Raw genomic sequence first — 17,383 nt, forward strand, 5'->3', positions numbered from 1 at the left:
TCACAGGCCATCAATGCATAGGTGTGGGTAGAAGGTGAAGAAAACTAGATAATTAGCTGGATCTACAGTGGGGCCTTGACTTACAAGTGTCCCGACTAATGAGTTTTTCGAGATACGAGCCATCTCTCCGCCGATTTTTTGCTTTGAGTTGCGAGCTAAAATTCGGATTACGAGCCAGCTTCAGATACCCCACCGCTAGTTGGCGCAGCGAACGTCACAGTGAACGCCACAACATCAGCCCGGCATCACGTGTCTCACTCATTCACTTTCTGATTTGACATACGAGTAATTTGAGTTACAAGCTCCGTCATGGAAGGAATTAAACTCTTAATTCAAGGCCCCACTGTATTCAGTTTTACTATGAGATAGAGAATTCAAGCAAGGGTGAGGGTTCTGTGTCAACCTTCCCAATGGCCCTGCCGCTAACGGATTAAGTCCTGGGGTAGGAGGCAGACTGCAGCCACCTGCCCCTCGGAAACGTTCTGGACAATGACCACGAGGCTGCCACCAGGCAAGGCTTCCAGGAGACCACGGAGGGGCTCGCGTCTGCAGTCTGCTACAAGGGCTGGACGTCAGCTTGGAGAGAATTGGGATGCGTGAATTCAGTCGGGGTGCCCTGCCTGCCTGGTCCTGGGCTAGCACCAGAGAAAGCCTGGTCGGTGAGCACATGAGAGCTGGCACCCAGCCCTCCCTCTAGGGGGCAGAAGGGATTTAGGACTCGGAGGTGCCTAGGGACCAAAGGAATACGAGAACATTCCTCAAGGCCCCTTCTTACTCAGATGAATGGAACGGGGTTCCTTCACATCGCAGCCCAGTCTAGCAACGGAACCTTGAAAAGGAAGGAGCAAAGGTTCCAACTTCTTGGATGAGAATAAGACAAGCTACCAGAATGCCCAACTGAAGAGAACGGTTACATACATTAGAACACTTCCTTGGAGCCCTTAAGCCTCATGCATGGAGCTACCTTTACTGACGTAGAAAGCGTTCAACCTCCCCGAGACTCAGTTTCCTCATCTGTAAAATGGGATTAAAGAACTCCCCTCACAGGGGTGCTGAGAGCCTGGCACCGCACCTGCTGCATAGTAAGTGGTCAAAAATGTTAGCCTGTGTTAGTAGTGTATTTTGTTAAGAAAAAGAAAGTATATTGCAAGATAACAGTTATAATTAGATCCTGTGTTGTTGTTTTAAAAAAGGAGATATAAATAAGTGGTAGAAGTATTAGCCCCAAAATGTGAATGAGAGTGACCCCTGGGTGGTGGCATCACCGTGAGCTGTTGTTCATATTTATCCTTCTTTGGATTTTATAAGTTTACTTTTTTAAACAATGAACATCCTATATTTTTATAATGAGAAGGAAAGAAGGAAGGAAAGGAGGAAAAAATGAAAGAAAAGATAAAAAAGAGCTACCCACTCAGCCTACATCCTCACATGTGAGAGGATGATAGAAGCAGACAGGAGGTTATATGCCGTGATCTTAAATGCTACTAGTATTTAGAGTTCATACCGACGTGGACTAGGACGTAAAGGGGAAACCAGGATGCAAAATGTTTCCTGCATCATGATCTCAGCTGTGTGAAAAAAGCATCAAGAAAGGATTTGAGGAAAATATGCCCAAATATTCACAGTGACTACCTCTGGATGCTGGATTAGATTGTCTTCATACTGTCTTATATTTTCCAAATTGCCTACAAGAGGCCTAGATTGCTTCCGTAATCAGAAAGAATGTGCCACTGATACTAATAACAACAATAATAATAAAAACTGCGCTTACTTGCTTGACGGAAACCAGAAGCAGCAGAGCGAGGAAGGGCCGCGCAGGGGACTGGAGAGAGCGCTTCCCACGGGAGGGGAGAGAGCTGGCCCCCGGGGAGGCAGGGCTGTGGGTGGGCAACTCGCGGACCCCCCGCCGGGGCCCCGTGGTCCTCCTCTGGGTCCCTGTCCTGCTCGGTTCCAGCCTCATCTTCCTCACGGCACCCTCACAAGTGCGGGCACATTTGTCTGACAGTCCAAGATGTACCGCAGGCAGCCTCCTGTCGCATCCCTCCGTGTCCAGTGAGGAAATGTTTGCACAAAGTCTCTCCACACGCGTCAAGAGCGTCTGCACCCGGCTAGACCAATCTACTGGCTCTCCCAAGTTTCTCATCGACCGTGGCTCAGCCTGGTCCGGCCCCTCCAGGGCAGGGAGATTTTTCCCAGACCTCCCCAAGTCAGCTGTGTTTGCTGGGACGTCCTCTGCGGAGGCCCACGAGGAAAAGCAAGGCGGCCCGGAGGTTCCACCCCCGAGGCCTGGCTGTGGCAGCTCGGGTTCGAGCCCCTGAGGCATGGCCGGCAGAGAGGATGGGCCTTGAGCCAGCTCCTGGTGGGCATCTTCCTGATGGAGACATTTTTTGCTAAGGCGTTGGGATGGCCCAGGCCGGGCTGAGCCCAGCCTCCGAGGTTGTCCAGGCCTCCTTGGGCCCTGTCTGTGCCAAGACTTCACAAGAAACAGCTGCCCGGCCCAGGAGAGCAGCTCCTGACCCAGGGTCTGAAGCAAACACCCAATCGGTGATCCGAGTTCTGTCTGCACGGCAGCAACGCAACACGCTGAAAAGTCAGCTGCGCTCTCCTGGCATGGCCCACTCATTCCGAGCACATCACGCAGCTCACCTGGCAGACCTTTCTCTGGGACACGTGAGCCGTCACTTACGACCGTATTTGTGCTTCCCGTCACAATTCACCTTTACAAAGGCTTTTCACGATACTCCTGTGAGGGCTGCTATTTCTCCACTTGACAGCTGAGAAACTAAGGTTCAGAGACGTTAGGTTACTTGCCCAAGGCCACACAGCAAGTAAACGGCAGAGCCAAGATACCTCTCCAGGTCCTCTGACCAGTCATCTGGCCACAGCGATGTGGTAAGTTGCCTTATCTTACCCTAACTCTCTAGGCCAGCCGTGGGCAAACTACGGCCCGCGGGCCGGATCCGGCCAGTTTGAAATGAATAAAACTAAAAAAAAAAAAAAAAAGACCGTACCCTTTTATGTAATGATGTTTACTTTGAATTTATATTAGTTCACACAAACACTCCATCCATGCTTTTGTTCCGGCCCTCCGGTCCAGTTTAAGAACCCATTGTGGCCCTCGAGTCAAAAAGTTTGCCCACCCCTGCTCTAGGCAGTTCCATTTCTCTAGTGGTCTCATCACCGTGCCTCTGAAAGGCTCTGTGTGGCCCTTCTCACCCACCTCTCCCAGCCCAGCTCCCAGCATCCCCCGCCATGTCCTCCGGAGGCCCAGGGGACCACATCCTGACTGGATGAGATGCAGGTCAGCAGGAACTCATCTTGGTCAGCTTATCTGAGTGAGAAAATTCTGAACAGTTGGAGAGAAGCAGATGAACACCCCTTCATAGAAATCCTTGCAAGTCTTCGGAATTGCCTGTGGCAAGATTTTAATCCTTAGCAACGAATGCTCATAATGAGCAAAGACACGCCCCCCGCCCCCCCCCCCCCCCCCCCGGCCAAATGGACTCTCTTAACGATGTGGCCTCTGGAACCAATGTGGTCATCTCTTGGGGCCAACAGAGAGCAGGACGAAGTGACACAGAGGGAGCAAAGTGCCCACATGGTGGGCTCTGGTCCTTTTGCTGTGGTTGTACAGTTATCCTGCAACTGCCCAGTTAAGGCTGGCTTCCAAGTGGCGTGCTGGCAAAGAAAATGCCAGCTTGGTAAGAATCTTCTATCTAATCTCTTTTCCTCAAAAACATCCTTTTTCTAGAAGGTGGGGACACACACGGCTTCCCCCATCCATCAACCGATGCCATCTAGTGAGAAGACTTGGTAAACCTGACAGCACACCCTCAGCCTTTGGCAGCAGACAGGACAGAGCACTGCTAGCAGCCCACAGGCACTGCCTTTTCTCCCACCCGCCCAGGCCGGTACATGCTCAGTAATACCCGAGCGTCTCCAGGAGGTGCCGCATATGTAATCAAGGACCCGTATGTTTCAGACGCCACAAGGAATCTTCCCCGACTCTCCTGCCCTCCCTCGCTGCTCCATGAATGCCCTCGGCCCAAGAAGCAGCGTGAGTCTCCCTCGCGCCACAGTCCTCCCTGCTGCAGGGCCCCATTGTAAGGGCATGAGTGATGGGCCAAGGGCTCTGCCTGCAGCTTTAGGGGCTCCAGGATCGGGCTGAATTCTGCGCCCATGTGGGGTGGGGCGCCCTCCCCTGTTCTGCACGGCACCTGGGCCTGAAGCAAGCTGCCTGCACCTCGAGTCCCTCAAAGCCCATCGAAGAGGAAGTCCCTCCTTGTGGGGCTGGGCAGGGAGCCAGGCCGGCCCCGAGATTCCCCGAATCCAACGCTGAGGCCCCTGCTCAGTGCAAGGGGCAAGGGTGGGGAGCCTATACCCAGAAACCCACCCAAACCCCCCGATCTTCCCTCAAAAGCTAGCACCCTCCCCAGTAGCCGAAACGTGGAAACAAGCCACCTGCGCACCAGATGAACGGGCCAACAAGACGTGGCCCGCCCACTCGGTGGGGCCTTACTCAGCCTTAGGAAGGAAGGAAGCTCTGGCAGGAGTAAACTCGGATGGACCGTGAGGACAGTATCCTACGTGAAAGAACCCAGTCATAAGAAGGCAAATTCCACTGACACCCACAGCGATCAGACTCATAGAGACAGAGAGCGGCGTGGTGGTGGCCGGGGCTGGGGGAGGAGGATGGGGAGTCAGCGTCGAATGGGCACAGCGTCTCAGTTTCGGGGGACGGATTGCACAATGTGCATTTCACTACAATGGAAAAAAACCGAAAGCCCCCCTAACCTCTACTCGCTGGGGAGCACTGTGATGGAGCGCGCCCAGCCCTGTGCGCTCTCACCAGGCCCCTCAGGCCACCGCGCTCACGTGGATGCCACAGGCTGGCATGCACCGACTCCCCCGGGAGCACCACGGAAGCCTGTGAGCTGCCAGATGGCAGGGGTGGGGAGGGTGGGCACCATGACCAGGAGGGGAGAAGGGGCCACTGTTCATACTACACTGCACACCTCACTCAGCCACAGACAGGGCTCGGGGGCAGCAGGCACTGGCCCTCCTCCCCATCTGCCTGGCCCTGGCCTTCTCCCTTACCGCCCAGGGCAGCAGCCACTGGTGCGAGGGGACCCGGAGGGTGGCAAAGCCGCTGTGCCAGGACCACGCAGGAGGGCGGCCCTGCATTCATTTCAGCAGGGGCGGCAGCGACGGCAGGAGGGATGAGAGCCGGCTGTTCAGTACATTGGGAGATGGGGGACGACAAGTTCACGAAGGGCAGGCTGCACGCAGGGCTCTGGCAGTCCTGCGAGGAGGGCCTCAGCTGCACAGGTGAGTGTGCCCACAGGTGAGCATGCCCTAGGCTCCAGGAGTGGGTGCAGGGCAGCGTTCACCAGCAGGAGCTCTGCACAGGCTGCCTGGGTTCGAATCCCAGCTTGGCTGCCAACTGCCTGTATGTCTCCTTAAGCAAGTCCCTTCACCTCTCTGAGCCTCAGTTTCCCATCTGTGAAAGAGAAACAATAGTAGCATATGGCCAGATTCACACAAAGCACTTGCAACAGAGCCTGACATGGTGTCGGTATTTATTAAACACTAGAGGCCCAGTGCAAGGATTTGTGCACCAGTGGGGTCCCTCAGCCTGGCCTGTGGGGATCTTCGACATCCCCCAAGGGGTCCCAGATTGTGAGAGGGTGCAGGCCAGGCCGAGGGACTCCACCGGTGCAAGATTGGGGCAGGGAGAGACCGAGGGAGGGCTCCAGGGTGTGTCCGGCCCGTCTCACCCAGTCCCAATTGGCCAGACCCCAGCAGCAAGCTGACCTACCAGTTGGAGCATCTTCCCTCTGGTGGTCAGTGGATGTCATAGCGACTGGTCGAATGGTTGGACACTTAGCATATTGGGCTTTTATTATATAGGATAGGATTAGCTTTCAGCATTTGCTAGTGTCGCCCAATCCCTGGAGAATAAAAGTGACCTCGTTGGACTCTAACCTGTGTCCCTGCACTGTCAGGGGCCTAGGAATGGAGGTTCTCTTAGGAAACAGACCTTTACCACGGTCCCCGGGAGCGAACCCCACTGCAGAGCACCTGCCAGAGCACAGCCCCTGACAAGTTCAACCTTCAGCTCTGGCTGCCCTTGAAATACCCAGCGAAGGAAAGATCACTCCCTCAGCTCCAAGTGAGGAAACTGGGGCTCAGAGCTTTACGTCTCATGGCTGACAAGCCCATCCCCTTCCCCACCATATGACTCAGCCCGATTCCTCAGCACCTTTTGAACCTTCTGTGGGTTTGACAGGTTGGTGATGAGGGAAATGATGAAGGACGAGGAGAGAGAAGAGGGACGGGGAGGATGGGTATTTGGAGCACGTATTTCAGGAAAGGGTGATTCTACCTCAAAGAACCGAGGAGCAGGAGTTGGCCTCTGCGGTGATGAGCAGCCTGGCTGCATGCCAGCCCATGCCCGTGCCTGGGCCAGGATGCTCTCCCCTTCCCGCTGGAAAAGCACCCCTTGTGGTCAGAAGGAGAGGACATTCCCTAACCATTTCTCTCTTGACCTCGGGTCATTAGGGTAAGCTCTTTCTTACACACCTTCACTCTCCCTGCAGCCTCTCACTGCCTGGCCACATCCCACCCTCATAGCGTTATTTTATTGCCCTCAGCTCTTTTCTCTCTAGTGTCTGCATTTCTGATAAGCCTCCCCATGCCCCAGGGCCCAGCAAAGGCCTCTGGAACAAATTCACTAAAAACCATTTCCCTATCAGCCACGGGGCCAGGAGGATGAGGCCATGCAAAGGTGAGTGAGCCACCGTGGGGAGACGGAGGTAACACTGGGACAAGGGACAGCGCGATGACGGCTACAGCAGGACTCACTGTGGTGTGGGAATGGAAGGAGGAAGAGCTGTTTACAGCCCTGGGCCAGGGAGGCTTGCGGGAACGAGGTGGTCGCTGTGCAGGCCTCAAAGCAGGACTGTGTAATGGATGGAGACTGGGCTCGCAGATACGCCAGGCAGGCAGCGGAGCGGGCAAAGGTCTGCGTCCGGGGGTTGTGTGCAAACACAAAGCCGGGGACAGGAGGAAGCTTCCGACGGGAGGACCTAACTCACATGGCCCTCCGGTCACCCAAGAGCTTCTCCTCCCTGCGGCAGAGTCATGGTCCCTCCAGGACAAGGAAGTGAATGGGACCACATCCCCAAGGATGGAGAAGCCGAACTGGAGCAAATGAGGGCGTCACCATTTGTCATGCCAGCGAGGCCAGGCCATGGCAGAACCTGGACTGGAGAACACATTAGGGAATTAGGTGGATGGGCGCTGCTACCCGTGACCTGGGAGAAAAGACTTCTCCTGGGCGGGGCTTCAGGAAAGGGTGAGACTGGCAACCTCGACTTTTAGGCAACAGTGAAGCCACGAGACTCAGGCTGGACCAGACACAGCGACAAGCTGTCCACCTGCATAGGGCACGTGCCTCGTCTACACGAACACTGTGAGGTGGGTGATAACAGCCCCTGGCTTCCTGATGAAACAGCTGGTCCCAGGAGGGGGCAGGGGCTTTCTCAACTTCCAATGGGGACAAAGCACAGCTCGGGTCTGAGTCGGGATCTTCCAGGCTCTGTCTCTAGCGACAGGAGTTCCCTGGGTGCTGTTGTCACCCTGGACTGCTCACCACACCCCCCCACCTCCTCACGGATCACACACGAAAGGCTTCCATATGTTGTCGGGGACACACGCTGGAGTCCAGGGAGGGTGGTGTTCTCAGTGATTCGTGGACAAGGCCAAGTGCCGTAGAAATAATGTGTGGAGCCCTTTCTGATTTAAGTGCATCTATCTCATATCCTTGATGTCCAGCCAGAAAGAGAATTTAATAAGCACCTTGCTGGGTTTACTCAAAGATTACTCCGCAGGGATGCTTGTCAAGATATCCTTGTAAAATTAAATAAAAATAGTTCCAATAGTCAAACAAATCTGGAAAATGTCGCCTATCACATTTTCTTCTTGGGAATTCTCAGTGCACATTAGTCCATTAAAATATCTGAGCCAGAGCTGGTTTGGCTCAGTGGCTAGATCGTTGGCCTGCGGACTGAAGGGTCCTGGGTTCAACTCCACTTAAGGGCACATGCCCGAGTTGTGGGCTCAATCCCCAATAGAGGGCATACAGGAGGCAGCTGATCAATGATTCTCTCTCATCACTGATGTTTCTATCTCTCTCTCCCTCTCCCTTCCTCTCTGAAATTAATAAAAATATATTACAAAAATAAAATATCTGAGAAGCCGCACAATAAAGACACCCGTTACTGTCACACACCCCAGTATTTCCCCACATTAGCTGACCATAGGAAAACTGTGGGTGTAAAACATGGGTTAACGTTCTGCGAGCCGTGTTCAGTGGGGCACTCTTCGGAAAAGGCTGAGAACAACAGACTCACGTTTCTGACTGCGAAGCTGGAGGTAGAAGTGCCCCCACTGAAGACTGTACACCCCGATACTGAGAGAGGAGACGTGGGACTCAAACTCCTTCACTCTGAGCCCAGACTTGCCTGGTACCCAAAATACCCAAAACTTAACTGAAGGGCAATTAATTGTCTTGTGACGATCCACAAACGTGTTTGTGTCCAGCAATCTAAAAACCTCCATCACATTTTTACTTGTTTCCTAATACACGGATCATCCAGGTAAACAGGGTCTAAACACTGTCATCATTTTATTAAGGAGGAATAAAGGAGGCCGTCTTCTCCAGAATGCCTTTCCCCCAGAAAATATCACCACCTCATGTGCTACCAGATGCCCCTACAGCAAAATATTTCGAATTAAATTTTTTCCACATATTGACTAAAATAATAGCAAACATATGAGAGAGTAAACATAAGGAACACATCAGAGGATGCACATAAATGCTTACAGTGGCCCTGGCCAGTCGGTTGAGCATCATCCCATGCACCTGAAAGGCTGCAGGTTCATGACTGGTTTCAGACACATCCCCAGTAGGGGGCATGTAGGAGGCAGATCGGTGTTTTGCTCTCATGTAGATGTTTCTCTCTCTCTCTCTCTCTCTCTCTCTCTCTCTCTCTCTCTCCTCCCTTTCTTCCTCCCCTCCCTCCCTCTTCCTTCCTCTCTAAAAATCAACAAAAATATATTTTTTAAAATGCTTACAGGAGATGGTAACAAAAGGGAATGAAACGGGGCTGGCAGGGAATGCCAATGACCTTGAAATCTCACCCTCCGATAAAGGGGACAGCCTCTTGCTCAGCTGAGCCTGTGGCCATGCGGCTTGTGCGCTCGGTGTCGTAGATCCTCTGGCTTTCCAGGGAAGACGTCTTGGTTTCCAGGTGGAATTCCCCGGCACCTTGAGAACATTATAGGGGCCCAAGACAGCCTGTGTGCAGCCGAATGCAGCCGGGCCTGGGGCTGGAGGTCACTGCACTCAGACATCTGCTATTTTGTCTGATTTCTCACGAGTGCCGGGAGACTGGGCGGTGAGTGTGAAGGAGCCTGAACGGTGCTTTAGAGAGAGAGGTGAGCAGGTGTAGGGAGCCAGGGAGAGCTGGCCGTGAGGACCCAGCCTGAGCAGGGAGGTCCTGGTTCTGGGGAAGGGGCTACTGGATCCTTTCTCTCTGAATCCACTCCATCTCGGATCTTGAAAGCTGACCCTCCCTGGGAACCTTCACCTGAGTGCGACCTCAGGACGGCCTCCGCACAAGTCACCTCGAACGGCTCTGCACTTCCGTCCCGATACCTGAGCCCCATTAAAGGCACCTCCCACTCCACCTTCTGAAATGAACAAGTCACTTAGACAAAACATCCTGTCCCTCAGGCAATGAGTCAGCCGACAAAGTGTGTTGATTTCTGATTCTACGCTGCTCTGCTAACCTCAAAAGGTTTAAGGGCGGGGGTGGGGGTGCCTGGGCACCCCATAAACGGTGGGGGAACAAGCAAAGGAGGCAGGACAGAGGCCACCTCCGGGGACTTGGCCACCACGTCCAGGCTGGCTGGCTGCACCGCGTGGCTGGCCAACACTGCCGAGCGCTGTAGCACCCGCCACTCTGGCTTCATGGGATTTGTAAAGGTTTTCTTTTTAATCCTGCTGGGCTTGTTCAAAAGGGACGCCACTTCTGAGGATTGTGGGAATTAAGGGGTCAGTATGTCTAACTGTTTTCGCCCAGGCTAGCCTCACCCTCCTAAGCTATTATGAATTCTCTTCATCTCCTCCGAGAGCCGCCGAGCTCTCTCTCTGCCCTGCCCCTGGCTCTGTACCTGGCTCCTGCTCTGTGTTCTGATGAGAAAAAGGCAGCCTCTTTGGAAGACAGGACAGACCCGTAGTCATCCGTGCACTGCGTGGAAAGACAGCAGGTAGTGACGAAGAAAAGGCACTGGGGTCTCAGGTGAGAAAACCCAGTTTCCATTCCTGGTGCCCCCAACCTGTTTGAGCCCGGCCATCAGGTCTGCAGCCCATGGACGTTTGTACGTGCCTCTCCTATCAGTAATTAGACACAAAAACAAGTGTAAGGCCGTTCACAAAACACTCTCCCGTTGGAGGACTTTCTTCTACCCATTTTGCAGATGAAGAAAGTGAGGCTCACAGAGGACCGTGATCACTGAGTGTGGCAGAACCAGGCGTAAGAGCCAGGCCTTGGGCTGTAGCTGCCACATTCCATCCCCGTGTCCATCGGTTGCTCTCACTTCCGGCCTGACTCACCGGGTTGTAATGAGGATCGGATGAGATGACGTGGAGCAAGGGCGGCCTCAGCCCCACGTGTCCTGTGAGCGCTGGGATTTTCCCGGTGCTGTGGGGACCTCGCTGGTGGCACTCAGGGGCAAGGACAATTTTTGGCTGCTGTGATCATAATCCCGCCACTGCTGTAAGCTCAGAGAATCCACCGGGGAAAATGTCCAATGACATCAGCCCAAAGTTAAATAAACAGCTGTGAGGCCCCTGCAGCTGAGGATTAGCAGCTGGGTCCCTGACTCCCGCCCGCAGCCCCCGGCGGTGCGCACACCCTCCTCTGGCCATTCGTTGTGGACAGCTCTGTGACAGATGAGTTCCTGCTGAACATGTAAGTCAGAAAGCACAACTAAATGGCTGCATCGTAACCCAGGCGAGTCCCTCTTCCTCCTACCGCCCAGCAGGGGGCAGCGCAGGAGTGCGAGGAATAGGGCCCGTTTTGGGAGGAAGAGCTGGCAAACCTTAAGGTTGACGACCTTTAGGAGACCACCTCAGTAAAGCGAATATAGGAATAAAGCGAGTCACATGACTTTTTTTGCTTTGTTTCCCAGGGCATGTAAAAGTTATGTTTACCCTATGCCGTAGTCCAAGCATGTCAAACTCCTGGCCCTCGGGCTGCATGCCTTGTTTATTTGGCATGTTAGCCTTTGAGTTTGGCATGCTTGCCGTAGTCTATTACATGTGCAATAGCATTAAGTCTTATAAAACAATGTACACACTAGATAAAAACACTTGTTGCTAAATAATGCTATGCATCATCTGAGCCTTCAGCGAGTTGTCATCTTTTTGCTGGTGGAGGGTCTTGCCTTTGGTCTGGAAAAATCCCAGTATCTGCAGAGCACAATAAAACGAAGCACCATAGAAACAAGGATGCCAGCCCTGCCCAACAGGACTTGGCTCATTCCAATAAGGCTTAAGCGCATATTAACTGTGAGAGAAGTTTTCCTAGCCATTATCTCAGTGAATGTGCAAAGCAAGGCTAATGTGGGGACTATTGGACCATTTCAGAGATAGGAAAGCCGTGCCTCTGAAGAGTGGATGACCTATGCCGCTTAGCTTTTGCATCTAGATCCATTTTAGCTGCTCCCAGCCCAGATTGGAGCAGCTCCCCGTGTCTCGGGCATTTTCGCATCCTGGCACCTTCCCTACTGCTGCTGGATTGCTGTGGGTCTGTGATGTGGGGGGTCTGAGGTGTGGGGGGACAGAGTTGGGCTGGGCCTCCGCAGACCTCAGTTCTAATGCTGAAACTGCCTCTGCCTGTGGAGGGAACAACCAGGCAATTTCCCGGGCTCATCCCACTTCAATCTGTGATTCAATTTGGGGCTGAAGTATGAATGGGGAGAAAGTGGGTACCCACCTGGGCAGGACCCCACAGGGTGATTGGCTGTGGTCTCAATTGTCCATCTGTCACTCACCCCAAATCAGAGCTTGGCAAGATCCATTCACCAAGTGGGCATTCATGGATTGAGCTCTTTCAAAGGAGCTACACAGCTAAGGCAGAAACGCACGCTTTGCCAAGCAGTGTGTGCAGCACACCTCCCAGGCACACAGAATAAGTCTGGTGGTGGCTTCTGCCGGGTACCTGGTACATGCACAATCAATCCTCCCTTTCCTTTCTTTCTCTAGAAAGCCTGATGGAAGGCAAGTAACTGGATCACTTAGTAATGGAGATAGTTCTGAATCTGTACAGATTCATTTTAAAAAATCATTACTAACTTTGTTCCTTTCCCTCTGACCAGAAGCAGATTATTTGAGACTCATGTCATAATGGATGCTGTTTGGGAAACTGAGAAAGACTGGCCTAAGGCTGGCAGTATCAGTCCAGGTGGGCTCGGTTCTGCTGCAGTAACAAATAATCCCCAAAGCCCAGTAGTTTAAATCAACAAATTTATTTGTAGCTCGTTCTATATGTGCGTTTTGGTGGACAGGGGATGCCTCCTCACTGTAGCCATCAGAGAGGCATCAGTGAGGGGTGGGTCCCTGCTGTGCTTGGTGAGTGTAAAACATCTTTCCCGAGTCTTATCTTCTGTGAAGAGGATGGTAAAATCCAATCTCTGGATTTTCATAGCAAAGAGCCAGGCCGTGGACTCTTGGAAGCTCCTCCCCAGGTCCTGGCGTCCCCCAAGGTCCGTCAAGGTCACGAGTAAGCCTCCTTCTGGATGTCTCTCTTAGTTTCAACTGTGTGAATGAGATGTCTGCTAGAATGTTTATAAGTTCAGGTACATCCTAAGGACTTTAGCCATTTCCATTAATACTAGTATATAAATAACTGCCACCACCAGTTAAGACTAATTTCTATTTGGACCACCAAAGTCACCCCCAGCGGCCACTGCCCACCATACAGTTATTAAGACATATTTGTAATTAGAGTCCCTGAAAAAGAAAGACAACACAACAATGAAACAACTAATATTTAAAATGCAAGGAAACTTTCTTGAGCAAAATAACAAATCTATCAATACAAAGCTCCCCGCAAACACCTGGGAAAATTGTCACAGTACCTGCAAGTCCTAGACACATCCTACTAAAACCACTAAAGGAAAAACCCCTCTGGGTCTCCAGGCACGAAGACCAAGCCACTCACACAGGAAGGAAAATCACATTGACAACTGACCTCGGCCCCCACTGATAGCTGCCATGTGCGTCCAGCGCAATCAGAAGGTTTCAGATTTTTGTGTAAAGTATCCTAGTTTTTAAGTGTAAGCAAACAATTCACATTAGAAATGACAGGACCCTGTAAAGAGAGGAGGGCCGTCTCAAATGTTTTCATAGATTTAGGCCCGGCTAGTGTGCTCAATGGTTAGAGCATCCGCCACGCACCGAAGGGCCGCAGATTTGATTCCCAGTCAGGGGCACGTACCTGGCTTGCAGGTTTGGTTCCCTGTCAGGGTAAGAGCAGGAGGCAGCCAATAGATGTGTCCCTCTCACATCTATGTTTCTCCCCCCCCCCTTTCTCTCTCTCTCTCTCGTCCACTCGCTCTAAAAATTAATGGGAAAAATATCCTCAGGTGAGCATTAACAAAAGAAACAAAAAAAATGTTATCATAGTTTTAAAGATATTATGTTTCTAAAATGCTTGGCACAGAGTAAAATCCTCAAGAAATGAAGTCATTGTCATTCCATTCTTCCACACAGCTCAGGGGGGAAAGCCCTGAGCTACAGCTCCTAATAAATACTGCAGTGGGGGGAGACCCAGCCGCTGTTTCTCATGGAAGACAAGGCCATGCCATAGAACTTCACTCTACCAGGAAGGCTCGGCCGTGCTGCCCTAGACCACAGGGCTCCCTCTGATGTGGACCCCACACTATAGGTCCCAGGGTTGGTGAGCGTGCCTGTGTTAGTTACTCACAAGCTTCCTGATTGGCAAGGCATGTTTAAATATGACTGGAGCCCAGCCAGGTGTGGCTCAGGGGTTGAGCGTCGACGTAACAACCAAGAGGTCACCCGGTCAGGTCACATGCCTGGTTTGCGGGCTTGAGCCCCAGCAGAACGTGTGCAGGAGGCAGCCAATCAATGCTTCTCTCTCATCATTGATGTTTCCGTCTCTTTCTCCTTCTTCCTTCCTCTCTGAAATCATTAAAAATATATTTAAATAAATAAATAAATAAATAAATAAGAAAGAAGCCTGGAAGCTCTGAGAGGGGTCGTAGGCGTGTTGGTAGGTGATTGTGTCTAAAGCCGTCAGTTTTGCCTGAGAATTCAAGCCCACGGAAACACACACAAATGTCAGGTTTTAGAGACTGTCGTCTCTCAGCGACCAGTCTGCGGGGGCTGTGAGAGACGGCAAGTGTGCACCATCGTGTCAGGAGGCACTAGGCTTCCCGACGATAGGCATAGAAACACGGCAGAGCCCAAGGCCGGTGTCCTGGGGCAGACCCAACCACAGTAACAAAAAGTGACCCGTGGAGCAGATGCGATGCTGATACTCCCACGTTAGCTCGCTGAGTCCCTCCCACCCACCACGGAGGCCGGCCGGCTGCCCCAGGGCGGCATCGAGGAAGCTGACGCAGAGAGGCGAAGTCTCCAGTTCAAGGCTGCAGTTAGGAAGGGACGGTGCAAACCCCAGAGCAACACAGCACCGTGACTCCAGAATTCGCTCGTAGCCATCATCAAAATGACACATTGGCTGGGCTCTGAGAGTCTCCATCTGAAACCCAGCTGCAAATTGGGCAGAGCTGGGAGCCAGCTCTTCACAGGGCTGACCCCAGCAGGAAGCCCTGGATCGCAGCCCCGCCCTTTCCTCACGGAGCCTTTTGTTGACAGCCTCGCCTAGGGGCCTGGGGCTCTTTCGCCCTCTGCGTGGTGGTGGTGGCAGTCATGGGCAGATACACAGCAGCCTGCCTGGAACTCATGGAGAAGCAGGGGTCACAGAACGGCAGCTGGCACTCTCAACACCCCTTCCTAGAACCCGAGGCTTTGGAAAATGTTTGGGAAGCGGAAGCTGCTCCCAGCCTTGCAGGGCATGTCCTGGTGAGATTCTCTGAGCACCTGCCACCAGGCACCCAGGCAAGGTGTCCGCACACTAGCCAGTGGCTGCCAGGGCAGGCGAGCCGGGCCCTTACATCCACAATGAGCGTCTCTGGGGGTGGGCTTCGGAAGGCTGCAGTCCCGGGGAGACTTCCACTCGCCAGCTCATCCTGCTCCAAACCCCCTCTAATTCCAGCATCTGGAAGTGAGGCCATGCTCACTGAAGGTATCAGCCATTGACACTCTAGTTTAAATGAACATCTCCGGCTTTCCGGGCCGTGAGTTTAATAAGTATAACAATGAGAGAGGGCGCGCATGAGCACAAAGAGGGAGAGAAGCTGAAAGATGTAAATGTGTTGCCCACACAGGTCTGGTGACAGAAGAGTCCAGAATGTTTTCCCTTCACTGACACACAAATGGATAGTACGTGTAACTATCCCATTCTTTCTTTTTAATTTTCATCGAAAAGACATGAGTTCAAAAATAAATGTGTTATTTTTTAAAAATATTTTTTCTCCTAAATTTTCTAATTTCTCCCTATAGTAAATCAGTTTGCAAGGCTAATCAAATGATAAAAGGAGAACAGTCGAATGGAATGACACCTTATCTCAGTTAAGTGGAACGAATGTTTGAATGCTTGTGCTTAAATTGCCAGGCACTTTTGCTTCTAAAAATAAACAATGCTAAGCATGCAATCTGGTTTGAGGCAGTAGGGTACTGCATGTTCCCTAATGTGCTCAGTTACAATATTGTATAAACTTATCTAATATTTTAAAGTAGCATTTTATGGAGGCCACAGGTTGTTAGACACATAATCTGCGGTTGAGGGGGGAGAGGGCTGTGGACCACCAAATTCTAGCAATGCTAGGTATGTTCAGATCCATTTCAAAATGTATTTGTGTTTAGTGAACACATCATTTCTCGGGGGGAGGGGGAATGAATGTTTCAAATAAAATCCCTCCCTCTGCTTACGCGACTGTAACGTCCACACTGCCGCACAGTAAGGGCAAACCCAGCCCCTTCTCCATGTCTGGGCTCCAGTGAGTACCTGCCCAGCACATGACGGTCCCATGGAATTCCGTGTTTTGTTGAACAACGCATATTTGAAGAGGCATAAAGTGGAATTTTCCAGAATAAGCCCAGTCCAGAGAAGGCATGCTGGGTCCCGGGCCTCTCTTCACCCACAGCAGATGGATGAAAAAGAATTGAAAGAATAGAATCTTTGAATGATGTGACTCGTCTGCTGGAAACATGAAGCTGAAATCTGGGGGTGTCTACTAGTCTGTAGTCGCCATGCTGTCCCCTGACTCGCTGTTTTCAGCAGCACAGAAAGCTGCACCGCGAAGGCCTGCGTGACTGTGGAGGAGGCGGCCGGTTCTCAGGACACCTGGGCATGGGCGACCACTGTCAGCTGATCTTCTTCAGCAGAGAGCCCGCCACCAACACCACAGCAGACCCGGATGCCGCCTCCTCGCAAAGGAGCCTGTACCGTTGTGGGCTGGTTTTCCGACGAAGGTCTTGTAAAGTGTCCAATCACAGCAGGGCCACGGTTGCACAGTACGTCTCCTGAGCTTCTGTAGGGACCAAACCAACCTTGCCACGGAGACATTGCAATAGTAATACTGTTTTAAGCCTCCCAGTGTAAGCTGCTCCCCCAAAAATGCTCTTTGGAAGCTTCCTGACTCATCATTTCCGTGAATTTCAAATGCCTCCATCCCTGCCTGTGGGTGTGGAGTGGTCACCGGGACTTAACTCAAGGAATCCTTGACACTGAGATGGTGGGTGGGCTTTACATTTACCTCTTCGTTTTACGTCTTCAGATGTGAAGGTCATCAGAGCCAACATTTCTTATTCTGTCATCCAAAAGGCCCAATGCGTTCACATTCAAATAGTGCTCACCAAAAGCCGTGTGTCTGTAGCAGCACTATTTGTAACAGCCCCGTATCGCACACCAGCTGAGTGCCTGCTCCCAGAGGAATAAATGTAATATGTGAGGGGTCTTCATACTGTGAAAGGAAAGATCTCCAACTGCACACAGTATGGATGCATCTCAAAAACGCAATGTTCAGCAAAAACAGTAATGACTTGTAAACCTATTTAAATAAAAGAAATGTTTTCATGCACAAGTAAACCTAATGGATACTTTTAAAAGTTAGGAAGCTGTTACCTTTATAGACTGGAAAGAGACATGGTTGGGGCATGTTGTCA

The 17,383-nt window shown here is 51.9% G+C and overlaps 2 protein-coding genes across 2 annotated transcripts in view; one reads left to right on the plus strand and one right to left on the minus strand.

The window, feature by feature from the left end:
* GLP2R (glucagon like peptide 2 receptor) overlaps positions 1-2,108 on the minus strand; it is a 52,361-nt gene extending 50,253 nt beyond the window's left edge. Inside the window, exon 1 of the mRNA XM_070393033.1 lies at positions 1,772-2,108. Within this exon, the coding sequence (XP_070249134.1) occupies positions 1,772-1,960 (189 nt within the window). The 5' untranslated portion in view covers positions 1,961-2,108. The remainder of the gene's footprint in view (positions 1-1,771) is intronic.
* Positions 2,109-2,403: 295 nt separating this feature from the next.
* On the plus strand, positions 2,404-16,745 carry GSG1L2 (GSG1 like 2). Its single transcript, XM_070394662.1, is given in 5 exon segments — positions 2,404-2,590; positions 5,025-5,226; positions 5,228-5,328; positions 14,982-15,178; positions 16,497-16,745. Coding segments are annotated over 5 exon segments (936 nt in total).
* Positions 16,746-17,383: the final 638 nt, after the last annotated feature.

Source organism: Myotis yumanensis, unplaced genomic scaffold (assembly GCF_028538775.1).
Source record: "Myotis yumanensis isolate MYYU_CA2020_CCGP unplaced genomic scaffold, mMyoYum1.0.hap1 SCAF_16, whole genome shotgun sequence".
Lineage (NCBI taxonomy): Eukaryota > Metazoa > Chordata > Mammalia > Chiroptera > Vespertilionidae > Myotis > Myotis yumanensis.